Here is a 24,464-nt window from a genome sequence, read left to right as displayed (position 1 = left end):
AGCTTGGAACTGTGGGATGTGCCACAGTGTGCATCTTTATGGAAAATGGCAAACATTGCTATAGAGGTAAGAATTCTGTGGAACTGTGAAACCCTTCTTGATTCAGAAGGGAGTATGAAACTTGAAATGCATTAGAAAAATTGAGTACTCAGATATTTTAAATTACTTCAGCTGCCAGATGATAAAGCTGTTGAAATCTCTCTAGGCTCTTCTAAAATGCTCTTTTACATCCTTAGTAGTTAGAAAGGGCTTAGACACAGCTCTGTATGAGTTGTTGGCTTTTCCAGTGTGTGTGATTGTTGGTTGTTCCAACAGCAGTTTTCCTAACTCTTGTCTGACTATGTTTTTAATGTTTTAAATGTGTTGTTAGAAAAAGAAGTTACATTGCCTCAAGTGACCATGTTTTCCAAAATAAAAATTTGTCCCAGGGTCTTGAGATGAGTAGAAGAGTGAAGTAATATAGGGCTGTGTACAAAAGAGTAAATTAGAGTTTGAGGGGAACTTTTCTATCTTGTTCTTGTGGTAGAAGAAATGTACAACTTACAGAAAGATTGCTGTTTCTTGTTGGTGTTCTTTTAAGACTCTACTTGGGGCCCCAAGTAATAGTTCAATTAAGATAGTTCCATCAAGTGAAGGTACCTTTTCTGAAAACTTGCATCAGAGCTGACCTTTAACTAAATGTAAAATGAAGAAGAATCTTCTACAGTGTCAATGTATCTGTGCTGCTCAAGTTAGAGTAAAAAAGCAATGATCTCAGTCATGGGATATGTTGTTTAGTGGCACCTCTGCTTACATCCGCTGTATTCTATTTCTGCAGAAATATTCCAGTGTAGATAATAAATTCTTAATTTCCACTACTGATTGATGACTTTGCTTGATAGTGCCTCGACTTTTGTTTGATGGCTGGACTTATCAGGACTTCGGGAGTGTTTTTGGCAGTGAGGATGAGATAGAGGAGCTTTCCAAGAACATGGTTCTGCTAGCCAAGGTAAAAAGTTTTTACTAATGCTTATGAAATAGTGTGAGATGATATTTGATTCCTTCTGTAATGGGTCTTTTCTCATTTCCAGTAGTTTTATATTGTACCGAATAAAATTCTACTCAAAACAATCATGCTGTGGGATTCTTAAGAGTGTGTCCTACTATGTGTCCAATTCCTGTAAATACAAAGTATAGCAACACTTAAGTGCAGTTAACTACAAGTTGAAAGTGAGATTAAGTCGAATCAACATAAGCTTGTTATCATCGGCAACTGCACTGATGACTTTGGCATGCTATAAATTGTGATTGATAAAACCTATTCCAAACAGCTGACAGAGTGAGTGTTACTGAGGCAGTAGTGGATGCCTGATAAACTTTTCATGAGGTTGCCTAGTGAGCAAACTGCTTTCTAATTTCTATTAAAAAAAATAATCTATTAAGCATGGGCTAAACTCGTTAGTGACTTTTTTGATAGGCAGAACAAGGGTCACAAGTGTGATGAGTGCTGTTCTCTGTGTTACATTCAGACTCAGTGTGCTAGAGCTAATGAGCCACTTCTAATACCAAGAATAACTCATTGGATATCTGTTACTGTACAATTTTGCTGAGGTTTGGTAAACCAGTTTCCTTAAAATGTTAAGAAGCTGGGGAGAGAAGAGGATTTCCTTTAAGGAATGGCTGTTTGCTAACGTTTTCTGGGCAGCCCCTTAGCTAATGGCTTTATAGCTATGCATATGTAGGACTAGACAAGTTGCACCCGAAAGACATTCAACTTTAGTGGTTGATTCATGACAGCCTGCTTAATTACTGTCAGAATAAGTTTTCTCACTTGCTACATGATGTAAAGAAATCTAAATGTGCTCTAGAGGAAGATGGATGTAGAGGTGAACAGAATAGTTTCTTAAAATTTGTAACTGATACTTCAATTCTAGGTCCTCAGTAACAGTTGTCCGATTAAGGAAAGGGTACTCAAGTACAACAGTATCCTTGATCATGCTAAACATAAATTGTCACAAGTGAGATTAATTGTGGGAGATATTTGGAATGATGTCTATGCCAAAGTAGCATTTACATCTTTAGACTCAAGAGCTCATGAGTTTTTCCCCATTATACATGTAAATGTTTGTCAAATGATTTGCTTAACAACCATCTTTCATTAATGGTTGAATTTTCCTAATCTGATACTGGTTTATCCTGTAAGAGTAGAAGTCATGGATAACTAATAGAAGTTTTCAACTTTTGCATGTTTGTTAAATAATTTGTGCTTATCTTTGACTTTGTCATTAAATGCTGCATTAAAGGTGAAGCTGGTAAAAGAATATAAAGCATGTTCAATCTGTAGTAGTACAAGAAAAACTACAGTAATTGTGTGCTTTGATACTGTACTATCATCTCTGATATAAGCCTAATAAATAAGCATGGTGATTAACTGCATATTGTTGATGATTCCCTTTTTATTTAGAATGAAAATTTTGATGGTTTTGTAATTGAAGTTTGGAGTCAGCTGGGAAATCAAAAGCGAACGTGAGTATAAGTCTCTAGGATGCAATTCTTAAAAATCGGCTCTTTTAAAGCATCTTTTTAATTTGTCTGTGTTGATTTGAATTTGTCATTATAAATAAATGCACTTCATTCTAGGACAAGTGAAGATTGTTCCACTTACCTTGGAATCAAGTAGAAGAGTCTAGTCTACATGAGCTCGAAGATTACATAGTAATCTTCGTAGAGGATCTAGTGGACCATATTAGCCTTTCATGCTTGAGTTGTGCAAGATGTTACCATTGTGCAGGGGTGAAGAGGGTACCTCAGTTGCTTACTCAGATGTTGGCTCTGGCCTTTATTATAATATGATTGGTTTGGGTTACAGGGTAAACCTTGTATTCGTGGGATGCTTTCAGGGCCACCAAATTTGAGTTGATTAAGAAACCTTCTAAACCTTTATGTAGATATATTTTAGACATACTGAAATTAAAACCAAAATCCCCAACCTGAAGTGAATCTGGGGAGAAACCGTCTTCCAGTTCTTGCAAGTACAGTATATTTTAAACTTTGGAGTAGTAGCTCTGCTATGAAGTTTCAGTGAGTTGGAATTTACTGTAGCTGCTAAAACTAAACAGCTTATCCACATTGAGCTGTTTCCTGACATGTTCTAATCCATTTTCCTTGAGCAAAACCCCCTTGGTTCTCAACATCTTGGACAGAGTCAAGGTAATGCAAGCTCCAAACTACTGCTTCAGGAGGAAAAGGCAGAATGTGTGGTGAAATGAATGATTCAGTGCAGTAATCTGAAGATTTTGTGTTAGTCCTCTCAGGAAATTAAGGCATCCATTCCCTAAAGCACAATATTCCTGCCAGCTCTCTATTGCCTAAAATGTCTGGGGGAAAACAGCTTAAAAGAAAGCTCCACAGAATGCAGACTTCATTATGGAAGACTTTCACCTTTCAAAAATGGTATACAATAGTTATTTCTGGAACTGAGTGCGGTATTAACAGAGTCCTACCTCTTCCCTATTAAATCAACATTTGGGAACAAAGAATTGAAACTGCAGAATCCTTGTAGCCTTGTCAGGGGCTCCACCATTTGCACTGAAATGAATAATCCTTAACCTAGATGCTGTTGCTCATAATTAGGTAATTCATTGGGTTGTTCCTAAGAGTTGATATCTATACTGAGCTCTGAACCCATTACAATGTCTTAGTAAGACAGCCAACAAGGTAATTTAAGCAATTAGTAATTGCCAGCCAGAAGTCAGGTGTGGTCAATTTATTTACTGTGCTTACTGTATTTCAGTAAAATTGATGCTTTTCCTATTAGTTAACTTATGTGAATGTAAGACATTACAATGTATTACTGTAATTTTAAGACTCACTGAAGACCAATTTAAGCACACTAGCATCAAAGTGCTGCATCGCAAATGACACACATGAACAAAGCATACTTCTTTATTAGCTCCAGGGTGACTTCACTTGTGGCATGGTAAAAATGTTATGCTTTGCCAGGAGTAATGCTGGTTCAAACCAGGATTGCTCATCGCACAAGGTGGGATAAGAACTGTCTGTACTAGAGAAGGTGCTGTTGCATAGCTGCTCTAGCTTTCAGTACTTGAGTGATATTTCGGTGAAGTATAGAAGAACGACTTCTATATTCACTGTCTCTTACTGATAGACAGAAGTGGGAAGTATTTTCCATAATTTCAGAGAAGGAAAGGGTTTTTCTTATAGGGTAGCATGATAACTGCCTCCTTTGCTCCAAGTCGGTAATGTTTGATCATATGTGGCCACCAGTGAACAAGACTTTGGGATTATCCTAACTAAATATGTGAAAGATAATGCTTGGCAGAAAAACATGAATAGGAACAAAAGTTATGAAGTGCAGATTTTTCTCCTCTTCAAGACCAGTTTTTAAGTGCTTCATTGTAAACTCATCTGTGGTTTTTTTTCCTCCCTTTATTGCTACTCCCCTAGAAATGGTTAGGGTGTTTAAGTTGCAAAATTTGTTGTGTTGGGCTTGCCATCTCAGAGACAAGCATTCTGAATAGAGCTAATCTAGGCAGCAAGCTGAAGCTAGAATTGTGTGTGGAATAAACAGTTGTCCTGTGAAAGGAGAGAAGCACATCATTACATAAAAATTTGTCTCATGATGTTTGTAAGTTATGGCACTGGTGTCTTCATTTTGAGATTGTTATTTTGTCTATGAATTGCTCTAAAACTGGATGGCTTGAGTATCCAGTGCCCCAGGGGTTTTTCCTACCAATGTTTTTTGGAGTGAACAGGTGCTTTGAGCAGATCTTAAGGGATAGAATTAAGTGAACTTACCACCTTGGCAAGCCTGTATTTTTATTGCACGTTAAGTGCTGTTACTTTGGGATCTGTTCATTTCCTTTTGCATAGCAGAGCAGAGTTATTGCTGATAAATGAGTAAGCATGGTCGGTCTTTTGCTTCGCTTGTCCCTGCCGGGAGAGTCGGAGCAGCCCATGACCTCTTTTGCCCACACAGTGGCAGCATTGTAACGTGATTCATACCTGATCTTCCTTGTCAGATTGTGTCTTTCGAAGGTGACAGACACCAGCAGTAAAGCATGTTCTTAACCTTGGAAAGGTGGCGGTCAGTTGGCAGGGAGTTGTCAGTACAGGGATTACCCCTAATCCTTTGGAGATGTGAAGTATTCATAGAACAGCAATTGTGTATGCTCCATCTAAAATATCTGTATTAACTGTTAGGTACATGGCATAGACTTCCCTGATTCAGATCCTTCAAGGTCAACTGTTTACCTGAAAGTAGCTTAACCTACTTCTAAGTACAGGAACAAAAGATCATAATGATGCTCCTGGGAACAGATAGTCTGCCTTCAATTTATTTTCAGAGCTGTCTGACGATACAAGGAGACCTGCATAGCTAATACAGTTTATTCCTATTATTTAGTGTGAACATGTTTTAGTTAAATAGATCAGATGTGTGTGGGGTTTTTTTAAAGTACAAGGAACAGTCTGACATAAGCAGTTACCAACAGGTTATTGAGACACAGCACAGGTGCATGAAAATATCTGGAGATATGCTGCAGCTGCCAGCCAGCCTTATGAAATGACAGAGTGGTAGTGTGGATCTGAGGGAAAAAATATTTCACTTAGAATCATTATGGTTTTCATTTTTCAAAACATAAAGTAAATGGATACCTAGCTATTAAGTTAATAATAAAATGGCACTCAATTATTCTAGTGCATCCTTTCATATATCTGTGTTGAGGGGAAAGCTGTGGAAATGATAAATGTTATTTTTTTAATAGTGTTATGGAAAGGACTCATGATCCCATCCAGTGCACTACTTTAGTGGTGCAGGAACACTTACTATAGCACACATTTCTTTATCAGACTTAAAATGACTAGAAACGGGATTTGCTTATGGAACATTTGTGCTTGATATGGTGTTTCAGCTACAAAATCAACATCCACTCTCTAGAGACAATGTGTAGTGATACTTTTTAGCAGAGTGCACCAATATTTCTTGAGGCAGGTGAGTCTGCAAAAGAATCTGAAAACTGCAAATTAGTGTCCTAACTCCCTAATAAATTGGGTTATGATTTAAGAACTGCTTCATCAGAAAGCTGGATTAATTGCAGCTGAGGCTCTTGGTAGACCTTAGCTGAGCAAGTGTGCCCATGAGATACCTTTTTTCAATACCTGGACATGAATTTTGGTTGGATTAAAGAGGCATGATGACATCTTCATAACACATGCTCTCCCCGTTATCTTAATGTTGGTGGTTGAAACACTGAATTACCTCAATACCTTGTGACTAATTTTGTAAGCATCCCCATATAAAAGGGGGACAGTGTTAGCTCTGTGCAAAGCTTCTGTAACCCATAAATTCAGTGACCAGCCTCTTTAAGAACATGTGATCACTGAGCATTTTTAAAATGAGGCAAATTTAGACACTTCTCTGTCAGCCCTTTGCATGTTTCTAGAAAATCTTGATTTTCTGGGTACTTGCTTCAACATTAGAAACAAGTGAAAATTCTTCCCGCAAGGCCTGAGGAGTTACCTAAAAAGTGCCTTTAGTTTTCCATTTATCCTAGCTGGCATTACAGATGAGGTGAAATGTTGCAAAGAAGTTATGTTGCTAGCATCCACTAAGACATGAAATTCTGTGGTTTCAGGCTCACCATGTATCTTCTATTTTACCTCTTCTTAAGCAGAACTAACTTAATCTGATTTTGTTTGTTTTCAAGAGCAAAAAATGTTCTAATCATTCTGTTTTGGCATTAGAATTGCTTTGTAGTGCTCAGCAGACTAAAGTCTTAAATTATATCAATTCTTTGTGCCGCTTTCTTTTGTGTATTCATTTAAAAGTTGATTTTACCAACAGTATAAATTTTACATAGGAGAATTATGTGCCTAAATATAGCTGCCTGGTTTCATATTACATCTCCTAAGCAGCCTGGTCTCTGGCTGTTCATGTAGGGGCCTAGATGCCTCCAGTCTTACACAGCAATCCTGTATGCATGCTTTGTATATCTTTGGATATATAAAATGGTATTAGGTTCTTATATTTAGATGCCAAAATACCGCCTGTCCTATCTGAAGAACCTGAATTGTTTTGATACATGTGGGTGGACCAAAGTTTTAAGGGATTTATACTGACCAGTTCAGGCTCCTGTAGATGTCTAATACAGATACTTCAAAGTACCCTCTATAGTACTGGTACCTACTTATTTCCTGTGATTTCTGGGAATAGAATTATTGGTATACAAATCACAATGAGGTCAAATTTAATGTGAGATGAAAGACTGCATCTAACTGATGCTGCCTCCTCTCATGCTGACAGCCATTGCACAGTGAAAAAGTATTCAGCTTCCCATCTTTTATTCTAACATGTAGGATATTAGTCTCCTAACAAAAATCTAAATCAGCCAAGATATCCTATGTAGGTGATACCTCAATTCTAATGTGTTTTGCTGCCTCTTATAGTTTAAATCTGCTTCTTATTTATATATATTTTATCTAAAACTTTCTTGACTGATTTTGCAATAAAATATTCCAAGTTATTCATCCTGTGGCATTTAAGTTTAAAAATGTACATGGTAGAGCTATTGAGATAACTGAGCAAGCAAAGGCTCTCTTGCTTATTTAGTTAACTAGCAAGAGAGACATCATCCTGTCTAGCTATCTCACTTGTGGATTTATTAGGTGGTGGTGTGTGGTTTGTTTATTTTTTTGTTTTTTTTTTTTTCCAGAGACCTGTGTCATGTTGTGAAAAAGGCATGAATGTACCTATCAGAATCTTATAGCATACATAAAAGTGCACACATTACTCTGATCAGTCTGGCATTAGCTGACAGATGGCACTGCCATCACACAGAATCAATCTGAAAAACATGATTTTTTTGTCACCACGTGCTGCAGGCAGTTGGTATCATGCAGAAGATGACCTTCAGACATCTTATTAATGTTGGTAGGAGTATAAGAGCAAAAAGCTTTTCTGGCAGTTCTATCCTTCATGTTAGTCCCTGAAAAATTAATCTATTAATCAAAGATTTGCCATAATTCACTCCAGTTTCTTGGTATTAACTAGGCAATGAAATGGCACAAAAGGGCAATTTCTTCTTGAAGTAGACAGCTTTATTCTGTCCAATTTTTTTGACAAGGCATAAATTTTAGGGAGTACTGACTACCAACTTGTGCAAAAAGTGACTGAAGTTGGAAAGTTGCAGAGTTCTGAAGGGTCATGTAACTGAAGGGAAGGATATAGCAGCCTTATGTGTCTTCTGCAAGGCTTTTCAAATACACCTACAGCCCATTCTTGTGCACTGAAGTAAACTGTACTACAAGGTGTCCCAAACACAATAGACTAGCAAAGCTGGAAAAAGGGAGTTCTGAAAAAACAAGCTTCCCCCCAAAGTCTGGGTGACAAAAATGTGGAGGTCTGCATACTTTATAGGGGACAAGATACTTTGAAATCATGAACACTTGGAAAATTGACCTACTAAATGATAGCGATGATAGAAGGCCTGAAATAGTAGGAATGAAGTAGACCTTAATTAGCTCAAGATAGAGTCTTAAAGCTGCCAATGTTTTAGTAGCTACTCTGAAGTTAAATTTGACAGTGGTGAAGTCTCTGGTAAATATTTAATGAAGCCTTTTCAGGAAGACTGATTATATTCCTACTTTCCTGCACCTCATTATAATGTTTAAAATGTCAGTAGCTTTTCTTTCAAAATTACTGGTGGTAATATAGGAGAATATTGTGTTAAAAACACTGGGAAGCACTGTTGGGACACAGTAAAGTGTTAATTTATAGCACACAATAAATGAGCATTTTGCTATTGCTGTTTGGGGGAGAGAGGAAGAGTGTACATTTGATTTACATAATTTGTCTTGTCTGATAGATGGTAGTGAGCCTAAATCTTTGACCATTAATCCTGTCTGATTTGCTACAAAGTTTTCAAGGCCCAGAGACCTGGCTTGACAGGTTAGTGAGCAGATGTTAATCTGGGTTTCTTGAGCAAGAATCTGCAGTTGTCCAGCTACTTCTTTTCTTCCTGACTTCCAAGTAATTATTTTTTGGCCAGACCTATGTCACTTGGATTTGGTGGCGGGAGGAGAGAAGTGGCTGTTTTGATGGAGTCTGTTTTTAGTTAGAGCCCCGTTAGCTAGCTACAAAATCAGCAATCCAAACTGTACTCCTGCCACTCTCAGGCCACAAATCTCTGTCCTTCATTTACAATTGTAGGTGGTGGTTCTACACTGTATGCCTTTCTGGTTATAAAACATGACTACTTTTGTGCAGTCACTGTTTTTGTGGATACATTTTTACCTCTGCTGGCTATCCACCAGTGTCTGACGTTGCTGAGGAAAGGGGAAACCTTGAATTTAACATTCACTTGAATTTTTTTTTTCTCTGCATCTGATTCAAAATAATCACAACTGTTTTTCTTCTTACGCTTCAGAGCATTGCTATCTGGATAGCAAAATTTTAGGAGCTGAGGCAGATACGTGAAGATGCAGAGTGGGAGCAAGAGTGTTAGCCTTATTTCTCAATGAAGAAGATGTTGTCTTGCTCTGCACCTATGTTAGGTTCTTTTGTTCTATTCTGCCCCTCCTTCTATCCCCTCACCTTCTAAATAATTAAATTTAAAGTCAGAAAATGTTTTGCACATTGTAGAGGTCTCAGAGTTCCTACAGCTAACAGAGGCAGCTAGGCAGAGAAGAGAGATCTGTGCTGATGAACAGTGTAGAATAATCTCAGTGCCAGAGGAACTGATTCTTTGGTCGAATTTCTTTTACATGTAGCATCTCTTGACATCTAATAAAGGCTGCATTCATACTGCAGTTTGGGCATAATTAGTTAAAAAGGTCACTTAGCCATGAGACACAAATCATTTGGAAAGAAGGCTTAGCTAGTTTTAATACTTACTATAGTTTTTGATAAGATTATGTCATGTGGGAGCCATGATGTGTATGTTGGAGACAATAAATGTCTGTTTAGTTTAGTGTTGTAATTTTTTAATGCGTTCCTATGGAAAAGGATTCTTCTTTGCTATAATCGATTTGTCTAAATGGTGACACTCTTAATGTGGAATGCATATGATAAGGAAATAGGAGGGATAGCTGTTACTTTTCCAGAGTAAGAATGGTAGAAGTACATGCTGCAGACAGACCAAAAGCCGATTCCTGTAATCTCATGTCTTTCCCCCCAGAAGAGAAATACGGGTGGCAGTATGACAATTCATTGTCAAGAGCTGTTCAGTACAGCCAGCTCTCAAATTGTAAGCATAAAATAGTGATGGTATCGGCAAAGTGGTCAAACTTGCTTTGTTTATTTGCCAGGATTTTGAGAGTAATGGCTTTTGTAGCATCCTTGGAAAGTTTTCATCAGGCATTAAACGATTTCAGGGAAAATGAAAATGCCTGGTTACTTTTGGATAGTGTGTACATTGCAAGTCAAGCATCATTACTGTGATGGATAATTATATTGGAAGATGAATGATTTCAGAAGAATATCTCTAGGATGATGCTGCCTTGAAAGGCATGACAGTACTAAAAGTTGTTTCTAAGAGTTCAGATCTAATGCAGTTTAAGTCGAGCAAACAATTTGGATGATCGCCTATGTATATCCTGCCTTTCCTGCTTTAGCACTTTTAGCCTACTGGCATGGGTTATGAAGTTGCTTTCTACTTGGTTCAGGTTTAAGCATAGTTCTGAACAGATCTACAACTCTGTGCTAATATCATTTGTCTGACTGCCTTTGTGGATCTACCATGCCAGTGGGTAAATATGAAAGTTGACTTTGTTCTGAAAAATCAAATGACTTAAGGAAGGCACACAGAAGGGCCATATTTATAGTGCAAATTGAAGGTAATATTGGAGTCCTGTTAAGATAACAATAGCTATTAAACTTTTTTGTTTCTGCATTCTGTCTCTGAAGGATTTTCTATTAACATCATCCTTCAAATCAGAAAGACTAAAAGCAGTTTATGTGAAAATGTTGGAGTTTATTTTCCTATTGAAATGTTTAGAATGTGGATATAAAAATCAGCTTTTGTGAAAATCTTTAAATGACGCATATGGAGGGTAATACTTCCAGACATGACATTGTCAAACACTTATTTTGTAGCTATAAAGTAATATATTGAGAAACAAAAGGATTATTTATGCAGAAAAAAACAACAGCAGAAATGTTTTTTAAGTACAGGCCTCAGAAATATCCCTTGAAGATTGCATGTCTTGCTGTGAAAGCATCTTTACAGATTCTCCGACCTCAGGTGTAGTAATACAGTGGCAACTTGAATCTATTCCACAGCTATTTGTTTCACAATAGTGTTTGGTTCTTCTATTCATTTAATTCTTTTTACTGAGCATGACCTCAAGAGGTGACCTGCTCTGATAAGATATGCTGTTTTACATGCTAACAATGCTTAGTTAGATTAAAATAAAATTAGGAAACATTTTAGCCCCAAGGTGATCACCAGTTCCAATATAACTAAGACTGTCTCCAGCAGTTCGGTGTTCTTAGTCTTGAAAGAGGGTAAACCTCTGACCAGTCTTTCTAATTTTTTTTTTCCTGCTATGGTCATTCACTACAAACTGTGTTTGGCACTCTTGCCAGCTGTGTCTTTTCAATTATTTCTACAGTTACTTGTGAACTTGCTCTTGCCAATTTATAGTCCCAGTTTTACTGCCTTTTGCTCTAACAATATATTTATATTTCAGGGAGTTGATTCACTTGCTTATTCACCTTTCTGAAGCTCTGCATGAAGCACAACTTAAACTCGTACTGGTCATCCCTCCTGCAGTTGCAGCAGGGTGAGTATTCCTATTTAGCTGGCAGGTTCCAGATGAGAAATACTTTCTTGTCTGATATAGAATAAAGTCAAAGCTTTGTTTATAGCTGTGCGGCTTAAATGAATAAGAAATGATTTGAGTTTGATTGGTAGTCCTGTCTTCGTGTGTGTTGCACAGAATAGTCTTAGTAACTCTATACATTCATATACCTCATAACTTTTGATGTCAGAGTAGCTTGCAGAGGGACCTCCTATTGTGGTTTTAACCCAAAATGTCTGCTAAGAACTTTCAGGAGAACAAGAGCAGAAACAGTTGTGGAGCTTAATGACTTGTTGCCAAGGAGTGAAAAGGGTATCATAAAGGTAGCATATAAAAGAACTTTCTGAGCCTCTGGGCACAATTTCAGCTATGATAGATAGTAGTTATTCTTTAAGTGAGAAAAACAGAGCTACAGGAAGGAATTATATATATAATAGGTCTCTGGGTTTTTAAAATTATTTTGACTTGATAGTTCATATGTACAGAAAATGCATTTAGAGGATAATACTTAGAATTGTTAATGATTCTGTTTGTGCAATGACTTGAATCTGACAGATGTACCAGTTTATGTGCTCTTTTGGCTCAACAGCAGTAAGCAGTTCTTATCTTTCAGTGTTTATAGCAGAGAGATACTTACTTCCCAAGATTGTGTTTGTTGAAAATGTGGAAAATGAGAATGTAATTTCATTATATGTGGAGGGAATTTGAATCCTTTTTAAGTGTTTACATTTTTTAGGAAAAGATTCTACATTGTCTTTAAATGATATATACGAAAACTGAAAAATCACAGCTTTACTATATCTCTAGTCTTTTTCTGGAAAGAAAACAGTATTTCAGTATTCCAGGGAGATTGTATCTAGTCCTTCAGGGTTTTGTATGATTAATCAGTGATTACATCCATGTGAGAGTGAGCAGATAGAACTGAAGACAAGGATGGAAGGTGGTTCGGAATACCAGCAGAGTGATGCGACTTCATTATTGTGGTTTCAAATTGAAATGTGGGCTATGCCAATGCTCTACAGCTTTATTAGCAAGAGTTTTGCCAGTATCCAGCTACCCTTTGGTAACATTTGTTCACATTTGGATGCCCTTCCAGGTCAAAAGATGCACGGTATCCTTGCATTGTGAGCATAGCTATCTGTTGTGGAAAAGTGATTAAGGTAGACAATAGTGCTACAGGATATACAGGGAATACATCATGCCTTTCAGAGAACTGTGGTAATAGGATTATCTTATCCCAAAAACTACCAGGTTCTAAATTTCTGTATTCTACTCTTCCCTTTCCTTGCTTCTTAAAGGTAATGAGTGTCCCTGTTACACTGTGGATAGGCTGAATGTTAAAGTTAGGTATGTGTTATGGGAGACAGCCTTTAACTGTCAGAATGAGAAGCTCCAAGTTTCCATTAATTGTTTTTAAGAGATTTGGTGGGGGCTTGTGTCGTATGAGGCTGCAGAATAATGAAGCATAACCATTTGTAGAGGATTACATACACAAAACAGTCTTCATAAAGTAATTGAGTGTGTTGCAGTGAGTTTTGCTAACTGCAGAATAGGTGACAGATGGGACATGTGTGCTAATCCTATGGCGTGCTTATTCCTTATCTCTGAATTTTACCTAATGGAATAGGTACCTCCTCCTGGTTATGCAGATATTTTTGGCTTACTGGGCTTGACTTGCTGATAATGATAACTGGGGAAGACTCGTAATATTTGCATGGTTGGCGATGCAAGATTATTTTTTTCCAAGTTTCCTTTTTCCTTCAAGCTGTTCAGCAACCTTATGCCTGCACTTGAAAATTTAGTAATGTAAGTCAATCTTATAGGGACCCATTATTAGGTATTTTTCAGATGAGAGTTAGTAGACAGCTAATGAAAAATACTACAATGTCCTATTTTTCTCACCTTGGGCTGTATAACTGTATGGACAGGGTCACAGCCGCTACAGTTTATGACAGTTTAAGAGCACAGTTTCAGGATGGTGTTGTACAACCTCCTAAATTTCTTGTAGGCTGTCACAATTTTTCACTATACATTCATTTTCAAGGTGGCAAAAAGGCTGAGAAAATGGAGTGCCTGAGCAGGCTTGTAAATATCTCTTCTGTGGCTGGACTTTTCTCTGCCATGGTCTCAAGTTTTTGTTGAGGTTTGTGGGGAGGTCCAATAGCACGAGGGGGAAGCAAAGCATTTCTACCTAAAATGCTGCCTACTGAAAAGATTCAGAGACCCTGTAGTAGGTGACTAAAAAGTTGTCTATGTGCTGAGATCAGTTCGTGTCTGCACTATAACTGTGATGTCACCTCTTCTGTAGATTAGTGATGTAAACCTGTATCCTGTATTCAGTTCCTGAATATAGGGTATGTACTGTCTACCATCTTAAGACTGTAAACTCAGAATAATATCTACATGTAATTTTGTTCTCAAATAGCTGCATGAAATCTGACTGCAGTTTATTTTCTGTAAAACTATGTACTTCAGGATGTTTTTTTGTTGCTTTATATTTTCCTCTATTGCATGGTATAACTGTTTTATATCCTTAAAATGAAGTAGCTCGTTTGATACAAAAAATCCCTTTGCTTCTGTGTGTGGCTGGCCACTGAGTTTTGATAGGCATAGAGGGAGAAGCAATGTGGTGAAGACTATGGCAAAAGCAAAGAAAATAAATTCCAAAATCCAAAACGTATCCCCACACTAGCTACTATGAAGAAAAATCAGTCCTCTCAGCTGAAACCAGGACATCCATGTAAATTGGTAAAGTAGGACAGCCCTGTAAAATAATACCTGTGCAGAGCCCTTTTCTTTAGGGACTGAAGGGCTTGGACAGCCTAGCTGCATTTTGAGAAGATTCTTTCCTCTCACTCAAGCCCCTCTGTTTCTACCTCAGTTCTGGTGGGTTTTGCATCATGTTTTGTGAGAAACTTTACTTGTAGAACAGTATTAATTTCTAGTGCAATGTGGCATTAAGAGAGTAGATCCAAGTCTCAGGATGACACTAAACTTACACTGTTACTTTTCTCTAAACATTGTGTGGCTTGTTTCCTTTTCTTCCCTGTGATGTGTATTTTCCATGCTCTTCCCCTGTCAGAATACACATCCTATAATCCTGAGGCAGTTTGGCACGCTGCTACACTCCAGGTCTTGTAACATGCAAAAAGGAATGCACTGTATAAATGGGGTCAAGAATTTATTGTTTGTCCGCTTAATGTTTTAATGGTCTGATAGTCCAAATTATCTAGATAATACAGAAAAGCCTCATCAACTTTACAACTACAATTGTTATGCAGAGCTTTCCCACTTTGTACCCCTTTTCTATGGTGTTATGCTCACCCTTCCACTGTTCCTGTGGGTCCTGAGGTTGACACATGGTATTCCTTGAGCAGAAAGATAAGTCATCAGCATGGAGAGGTCTTTCTCAGGAGCAATGTGATATTCGTGCTGGAGGCGGCTGCTTTGTTCAGCCTTGGGTTTCACTTGGGGCTGTTTCACATGTTTTCTTATCAGAGTCTCCTTCCTCTTCATTGGCTCTCAGCTGAAGCTTGAAGTTTGTGCAAACTACTCAGGTCGGTCAAACATGGTATGTGGTATTCCCAGAGCTGGAGGCAGTAGCCACTTGACCACCACACAATTATTTGAGAGAAAGTTCAGGCCATGAGATGCAGAGGATTTTAAAAAGGAGGAAGCTTTTAATCACCACTGTTTCTCAGTATGAGGCATCACATGTGTTGCAAGTAATCAGAGCTACAGGGCAGTTGTGTTGTTCCTTACTGTCATGGATGTCTTTGCATGGCTGTTGAGAGCCACTTTTGTGGCTTGAGTCTTAGGAAGCCAGCTTTTTCTGTCAAGAGAAGGTTGAGAGTCGTTCAGACTTACTTGCTTCAGAATATAAATGCTTAGGAGCTTCTTCTGATGCATGGATGGCTTTGCTGGTAAAACTTTCTACTATAGGGAAGGTTCTAGGAATTGAGCCACACTTTTAGCTATTGCCCTCTGAAATGCTAGCATGACTCCCTGTAAGCCAAATGCCTTATATTAACTCGTTGCACCACAGAGCAAGAACTGCAATACTTCTTTAAAGACATGACAACTAAATCCATAAAAATCTATTCCTGGCTCATGAGATAACCTTTGCAATGTTCACAAACCATTAATACTCTGATTTCTTGCAGATTTCTCTGGGAAATTGTGGGCTGGTATGCCTTTGCGTCACGTGGATGTTCAATGGTGATAACAAATACTTTCAGATTCTCATGCTTTGGTTGTCAAAAATAATAAGAAATTACGATGTCTTTTCTCCTGTCTGTCATTTATTCCAATCTTTCATGCTGCCCTCTTATGATCTACATTTCATTCCAATTGATAGTTCCTTTTTAAAGCAATTTTCTGTTGCTATTAATTGTAGTCTATTACAGTTAAAGGAGAACACTTTAAAACATTTTTATAAAATGCTTTATCAGTCACTTCATCACATAGATGCTTTTTAAAATGTGAGTGCATGCTCTGCTAGAATTTAAGTAATTGCTGTAAACAGTGTTCACATTAAAGTGCATTTGCTCCTTTTGGCGGTAGGGAGAAAATGGAGAATAGCACAAACCTTAAGATTCTTATTCATCATGGTGCCTATTGTCATTACCAAATTCAGTCTCATAGCCAGAGGGACCTAAATCTGTTTTGTTTATACACAGTCACTTGGGACTCTATGGTGTAGTTTTTCTTAATCCTGAAACAGAAGTTGAAGCCACTGTAAACCCTCTGGATTCTTAAACACATTTGTTATGGTAACTGTATCTTTCAGGACTATTTTGCAATTGAACACCCCACTGAGGTTTGGATTTTGTGTTGTCATTGCCTGTCTTGCATATTGACATGATAGTGGGTTCATAGTTCCAAAACCTTTCTGAACTGGGATTTAGAGACACCCTATTAGAACTGTGAAGAGCTGTCTATCTGAAGTGCAATTTTTAACCTGAAATATGTATCACATGCCTGTCCCTAAATGGCCTTGTCTGTAGAGGCGTAGTGAAGTATTCCTATTTTCTAGCTGTGGGAAATAACACCTGTAGTTCATCTGAAAGAATCTGAAAGTCTCATTCCTTTAAACCAATTATTTTGTTTCTTTATGCACTCCTGAAGTTTTTAGGATTTATTCATAAACCTGTGTCTTCCATGTATGTCTTCCTATTGCATGAACTAGAAAAAATACTTTAGCTTCTTGAGTAAATAGATTGCTGAAAGTATGCTCATTAGTTATGAAAACATCCTAAATTGTGAACAATGTTCATGCATGCTTTAAATTTTAGAAGTATGTTGGATTTAACAATATCAGTAAGCAGAATCCTGCAATTTTCTTTCTGCCTTACTTGACTTTTTAGATAATAGCAGTACTTGAAAATTTTTGATTTATAGGATAACAAGGCTTCAACTGAAAAGTGCTTCCCATTGTGTGTTAAATATCTTCTGTTATCAAATTCTGTGTATTGAAACTCACTTTGGTTTTTAACACTTACACAAGGTTGAAAGCATGCTTTAATGCATCTTACATTCTTTTTGTGTTGGAATCACTGTAGACTGTTAATGAAAAATACAGCAAAAGGCATGGAAATAAGTGCCATCAAGAATCAAATAATATTTTAGAGTTCAGCAGCTGGCAAAAGACTGATAAAGGAGACGTGAGCTGTATGTGGAATATCCTAACCAGCTGGGATGCTAGGAGCTGTAACATTCTTCCTTTTGTGTTCTACCCCGATTAAAATTTAAACAGAGAACATAGTTAAATGTAAGTTAAATGTTTATTTAGGAATTTGTAATTTAGACTTCTTTGATATGTGTGAAGATCAAAGCAGTCTGGCAGCAAATGCAGTCTGAAAGGAGACACTTTTAAGAGCTAAAAATACTGGTTTGCTTAGGGAAAAACAGTCTGGAAAATGCAGCATTGCACATGAGATCAAGTGCATGATGCAGGAAGGAAACATATTGGGTTATCTGTTTAACTTCTCGAATTCAGCTTCTGTAAACAAGAATTGAGTGAGACTGATCCTCTAGATGAAGCTTGCTTTCATAACTAAAGGATCTGGTAAAGCCTTTGGGTTTTGGTTGGCTTGTGAAATGTTCTCAGCTAAAAGAAAACTTTACTTGAAAAACAATATAGTTTGAGGGTTTTTAAAATCCAGATATTTTATATTGTCCTTCACAGCGTGTTTTATACATTTTCCATTCTCTAGAGACAGTTGCACTGGCATAATCAAGGGCAGGAATTGTGTGGAGGCTGACTGGGTGGCAGGAGTCTCTCTAGCAACAAAGCGCATATAGAGCTACCATGGTGGCAAACACAGATTGAGGTAGTCAGTGTTTCCATCCACCTGATGTCCAGGAATTGCATGATTTTCCTGCAAACTTAAGCGATTTGCAAGAGAGGGACAGCAGGAGCCAAAGCTATACTCTAAAAAGTGTATGTGTTATACTGTGATGCTCCTTTGGGATGGGAGACTTGTGGTAGTGTATGTCTGAAGGGAGGTGCTAGGATTGCCATGTTACGTAAATGGTTGTTAGAGCAGATGGTTTGCTGAAGACTTCCAGCCTGTCTTTCAACAGTTTGTCTCAAAATGTTAGGATGTTACTGTTTTTAACATGCATGGATATGGATGTATATATGAACTATATGCATACCGTTTCTAAAATGGCAATGGCTAGCCAGGTATATTCTGCCCATTGGTGATAGTACGTAATTCCATTTATGCTGTTTAATCCTGGGCTTGATTAAATTCTTGGCTTAAATGTGTATGCTTCAGTGATTACTGTACTGCAGAAATTGTACTGGTGAAAGCTTTGTGAATGTTTTTATACTGATATCACAAGCCTCTTTCTGAATAGGATAGCTGTACTGGAGTGAACTACCTTTATGCCTAAATGTGCTGTTGAAAAATAAAAAAAGCAAATGGGACTTGAAATTTGTTTGCACCTGTTCTCTTAAGTCTGTAAATCACAGGGATTGAGTTGGTTATTTTATTTGTTTCTCTATACTTACATGCTTTATAATGTGTTAGGGATGCTTTTCAAAGGCAAAAAGAGGGGCTTTGAATTTGCAAGGTCCTGCACATGGGTCGGCGCAATCCCAAGCACAAATACAGGCTGGGTGGAGAATGGATTGAAAGCAGCCCTGAGGAGAAGGACTTGGGGGTGTTGGTAGCTGAAAAGCTCAACATGAGCTGGCAATGTGTGCTTGCAGCCCAGAAAGCCAACTGTATCTTGGGCTGCATCAGAAGAAGTGTGACCAGCAGGTCAAGGGAGGTGATTCTGCCCCTCTACTCTGCTGTCATGAATCCCCACCTGGAGTACTGCATTCAGCTCTGGGGTCCCCAGTACAAGAAAGAGATGGAGCTGTTGGAGTGAGTCCAGAGGAGGGCCACAAAAATGATTAGAGGGCTGGAGCACTTCTGCTATGAGAACAGGCAGAGAGAGTTGGGCTTGTTCAGCCTGTAGAAGAGAAGGCTCTGGGGAAACCTTATAGCAGCCTTCCAATATCTAAAGGGGGCCTACAGGAAAAATGAGGAAGAACTTTTTATCAGGGAGTGTAGTGATAGGACAGGGGATAATGGCTTTAAACTGAAGGAAGGTAGATTTAAATTAGGTATAAGGAAGAAATTCTTTACTGTGAGGGTGGTGAGGCACTGGAACAGGTTGCCCAGAGAGGCTGTGGGTGCCCCATCCCTGAAAGTGTTCAAGGCCAAGTTGGATGGGGCTTTGGGCAACGTGGTCTAGTGGAGGGTGTCCCTGTCCATGGCAGGGAGTTGGAACTAGATGATTTTTGAAGGTCCCTTCCCACCTAAACCATTCTATGATTCTTTCTTGTCTGTAAGTAAATTGAATTTAATCTGACTAGATTATTACATATTTTGTCCAGGTTCAGCAGCCATTCTATCCATGGTGTTTCCCAGTTACTGTGAAAAAAACAATGAGTAGAGAAAATTCTTAAGTTTATTTGGATGAGCTATCATCAGAAAGAGCATCAGTACTACTCTTGTTTCCTGCTGTCCTGAGAAAGAGCAAAGGCAGACAAAAAGCTCTCAGGAGCTGTAGATAGGATGTTGTCTTCACAGGGATGCTGAATCTAGCCATTGTTGCATAACCATGGCTTTTTTGGCATTTGTAGTTTATTACAGACATTAGACATATGGTGTAACTGTGTTAAGGATCAGTGTGGTATACACTAAGTCATTAAAAGCTGTTTGTTTTGCTAAACACAGTGTTAAATAACTTCATATTTATGGACAGGTTGTTAATGGTCACTTTTCTTGGACTTTTATTGTCCCCTGAAGTATAATTCTTTGCACAAAGTAGCAATAAAAATGGCATTGGCAATGCTGCTTCAGAATATAACACTTTTGATATTTAGGATATGCATGAAGCAGTTTGTCTTGTGTGATGGATATCCTTTTAAAACACCTGTCTAGGTTGTAAGACAGTAGCTGTTCTCAAATAGCGCATGATTCTTTATCTCTTGAAGTTGTTTGGAATCTGTAAATGAGAAAAAGCAAAATCTCAAGTAAACAAATGAAATATCTGGACTTATTTGACATGCCATTGAGAACTTTTTTGCTGTCTTTTTTCAAGGAAGATCACATTTAAGATACTAAGAGCTTGTTTTATCATACTCTGAGTATATGATGAAGCTACAGAAAGCACTGGTTACTTTGTCACTGTTATGAGTTTTAGAATTACAGATGAAAAGCTTGCTGCATTTCTAAAGAAAAAAAAACTGCCTACAACCTCCAACACTTTGGGGTTTTGTATGTATCAATCATAATTAAAATGCATGGAAGACAGTTTTAAAAATAGATTGTTTAAATTATTTAAGAAGCCCCAGGTAACACAAGGCAACTTTATGCTTTAGTAATTTTATCAAGTCTAGCATAATAATACTAGATGTACATCAGACCTTGATCCTTTAAATAATAGTATGCAAAACATTTGCTGTTCTTACCTATGTCTTAATAACCTATATGTGGGTGCTTACCAGTACAAAGCAGAGGTCATTAAGCAGTATGTTTTCATTTAACTTTATGGAACATGATGTTTGGGATTATTAGCAAGAATGAAGCACATCGTAAACAAATCATTGGAGCTATTGCTGTCCTCATGAAGTTATCAAAAATACTACTACTGGTAAATTGGATACAGTTTAGCTAGAATAAATTGTTATCTCCTCACCAGTTTCTGATAGTATCTATCACAGTAGTATTTAAATTAAAAGCAAGTATGTTTGTCTCCAATGAAAGGTGCACTTAACCTCACAGTTTCACATCTGGCAGAAGGACTGGAAAGTGTTAGTGGAAATAGGAAGTTTGGTTCCTCATCTCTAAAACAAAAGCTCTTGGTATGAATTTGATGTGTCAGCTTTCTTAATACAGTCCACTCTACAGATGTGTGACTGTTGGACTGGGATGCCATTTCAGGTGGGACCCATCGGCAAACCTTGTATGGAATTAATAAACCAAAGTCTATAAATGTTTTAGTATGGGTCAGATTTTCTAGACCTTGGATTGTTCTTCTCTGGACTCTCTCTAAATCTCCTACATCTTCCTTAATATATGGTTCAGGGAACCATATATTTTAAGCCATGGCCCTTAGATTTTCCAGGAAGAAATATGTGTCCATATGGTATGGTGCGGAATGTATAGGACAGCACAGATCAGCCATGTGGCACGTGCCTAGCAAGTCTAGTATGTTCTGGATACTTTAGACCTGTTGTATACACAGTATAAAAATCAGTCTATGGTGGTCCTCTGCAGAGGCTGCTGGACCTTTGTAAAACCTGGGCCAAAGAAGTGGTAGCGCAATGTATGTTGAATGAAAGTGACCTAAAGTATTTTTCCTAAAACAGTAAGGTGGGTGGATTGTTCTTAAGTTTGTGGAAGATATCAGATTAGTAAGTAAACATTTAACAGGAGGTGATCAGATCTTGAAGTTATTCCAGAAACATTAAAAATTATCTGGGATTAATGCCATGAGATTAAACAATCTTTAATTAATACTATTTTATTAATACAAAATACGGTTTTAAGGAGGGAGAAGTAAATCATGGAAATACATTGAAACTTTCTGGGCAGACCTGTCTTGGAAGAGGATCAGGCAATTTCAAAATGCCAAGGGAACAGTGCTGTGAGATGTAGGGAAAGGGATGCTTTTCATTTTGAGATGTTTTGGCAGGGAGCTTTCAGGGTCACAAAAGGTAAATTCTGTGCTCTCAGTGCTAGGCAGGTCTTGTGGAAAAGTGAATCTGGGGTACTGTGTTTATAGGAGGATGTAGAAAAATGAGAGTGTTTAGAGGAAAGCAAGAAAAATGGCTAGAAGTATATATAACGTCTCCTTTGAGGAAAGTTTGAACAACTGTATTTAGTATATTGAAAAGAGAAGCGTGTCAGGAGACATAATAAGTCTTCAGATATGTCAACAGGGGCTGTATAAGTGACAGTGATACATAGGTCTTCACATCAGCTTGGAAGAAAAGGATAAAAATACTCTTAATTCATCATAAGGAATTCTTAGGTTGAACACTAGAAAAAGAATAACTTCCGATGGCAAAACACTGTAGAAACACTTAAGAGAATTTTGGAATCTTCATCTGCATTTTGAACTTGATACAGGTCGAGGTAGCAGGTGATGCACAGCTGTGTGAGGAGAAGAGGGAGTGTAGCACCTTTTATTGTTTTCTTTGGGTGGCAGAATTAATGCTCCATAAATGCCTGTTTGGCAGAAGAGTGCAAGGAAGCAGAGCTGAGCTAGTGGGATAAAGAAGCAAAAGAGTATGCTTTCTTCCTCTGTCCCAGGGACAAAGCAAACATTCACAAATACACCTTCCCCCTGTTTCTCTTGAAGACTTGTGGGCAGTTCCTTGTGTGGAGGATACACCTAGGACTCAAGCTAGCCTTATTCTGTTTTTTAATAGATACTTTTGAAGGCTTTCTTTGTTAAACCTTCCTACTAAAGTTTGAGGTAAGCTAGAAATTTAGATAAATTTTTCTTTTAGTTGTGATTAAAAAAGGGTGGGTGGGGCAGACACAACAAAGGAATGGAGAATATATGGAAGTCAGGTTTTGGTATTCTGCTCTTAAATTGAGACTTTAGAGACTTGCTTTTAGCCTCAGTGAATTAAAATGACAGGCAAACATTTCCCAAACTATGTCTAAACCACTGAAGAGGCTCATACTGTTAAATTTATAACCTGATGTGAATTTTCATTGAGTTAGTTTTCTTTCTAGCAGCTGGTATGGTGCTGTGTTTTGGATTTAGGTTGAGAATAATGTTGGTAACACACTGATGTTTTCAGTTGTTGCTAAGCAGTCAAGGACTGCCAACAGGAATGCGGAGGTCACTGAAGAAGCTGGGAGGTGACACAGCCAGGACAGCTGACCCAAACTAGCCAAAGGGACATACTATACCATATGGTGTCATGCTCAGTATATAACTGGGGTGTGGGCTGGGAGGCAGGTCACCTTGAGAACTGTTGAACATTGATTCCAAATGGTGAGCTGTGCATCACTTGTTTTGTATATTGTATTATTATTGTCTTCCTTTTCTGTCCTATTAAACTGCCATTATCTCAGCCCACGAGCTTTACCTTTTTTCTTTTTGATTCTCTCCCACATTCCACTGAGGGGGGGAGTGAGTGAATGGTAGTGTGGTTGTTTTAGCTGCCTGCCAGGTAAAATCACAACAATGAGTGGTCTAAAATTGACAAAACATGCCTATAACAAAACATTTTCTCTTTGTTTTCTTTTTGCTCGGAAAAGTTTGCCACATCTGTATGTGAAGCACAGCATCTCAAAGTGTGTTTCTGCTTCCCATCCATTCTCAGCTACGTGCAGTTATGTCCCAACCATAAGTTTTAACTACTGCTTCTTAACTGTGGCTGATCTTGTTTGATTATAAAAAAAAAAAAAAAAAAGTTGAAAGTCATAGCACTTCTTACATTTCAAACAGTCTGAAGTCTTAAGATTTGGTAACTGGTTTGAGTTATGCTGAGGTTAAGTGTTCTTGACACTACATTTTTTTAAAAAGCAATGCGAAGTTGCTGGCAGGGGATATTTTTGGTTTATGTATGCATTATGAGACAAGGGACTTTGAGGAAAAACTGAAAATATCTCAAGAGCCATTACTATATTACTGGTTTTAGAGTAGGGGGATTATAAAGCCTTGACAGTGTTTTCCTGTGATTCAGCAATTTTCCTCTTTTCAGCCTCAAGGTTATTTTGATTTAAGCCATTAAAGAGAATGCATTTTATGTTCAAATGGCACTTAGTACTATTTTGAAAATGAGTATACTCATTGTTCTCGAGCTGGATTTGTTGACATTCCTGAATGAAGTCAGGAGGAATGTTCTGTACTGGTTTTGCTTTGGTTTTGTAGTGGTGGGGGTGGAGGGTAGACAAGACTGATTCTAAATTACTGTATTTTTGTCATGAAAAGACTAGCTGACTTGTTTGGTAGCTTTGAAACTGCATTCTTCCTTCACTGAACAGTAAGGTTTGCTGTCATGAGATGTGAATATATGGAGTTAATCTAGCTTCTTTTAGGATATTAGTGGGGGGGAGACAGTGATCACAGATTCCTATTTAGTATCATGCTGTTTAGGCAGAATTATTCCAAGATTCATAGTAATCATATAGCTGAAA

The 24,464-nt window shown here is 37.8% G+C and overlaps 1 protein-coding gene across 3 annotated transcripts in view; it reads left to right on the top strand.

The window, feature by feature from the left end:
• CHID1 (chitinase domain containing 1) overlaps positions 1-24,464 on the top strand; it is a 132,381-nt gene that overhangs the window by 13,756 nt on the left and 94,161 nt on the right. For 2 of the 3 annotated variants that reach the window (XM_075754887.1, XM_075754885.1), the window contains 3 exons: positions 882-988; positions 2,444-2,505; positions 11,689-11,781. In XM_075754887.1, coding sequence (XP_075611002.1) covers positions 882-988; positions 2,444-2,505; positions 11,689-11,781 — 262 coding nt within the window. The remainder of the gene's footprint in view (positions 1-881; positions 989-2,443; positions 2,506-11,688; positions 11,782-24,464) is intronic. The other variant, XM_075754886.1, reaches the window with a different exon arrangement.

The sequence above is a fragment of the Balearica regulorum genome, chromosome 5 (assembly GCF_011004875.1).
Source record: "Balearica regulorum gibbericeps isolate bBalReg1 chromosome 5, bBalReg1.pri, whole genome shotgun sequence".
NCBI classification, from domain to species: Eukaryota; Metazoa; Chordata; class Aves; order Gruiformes; family Gruidae; genus Balearica; species Balearica regulorum.
This window is presented reverse-complemented; position numbering and strand designations above follow the sequence as displayed.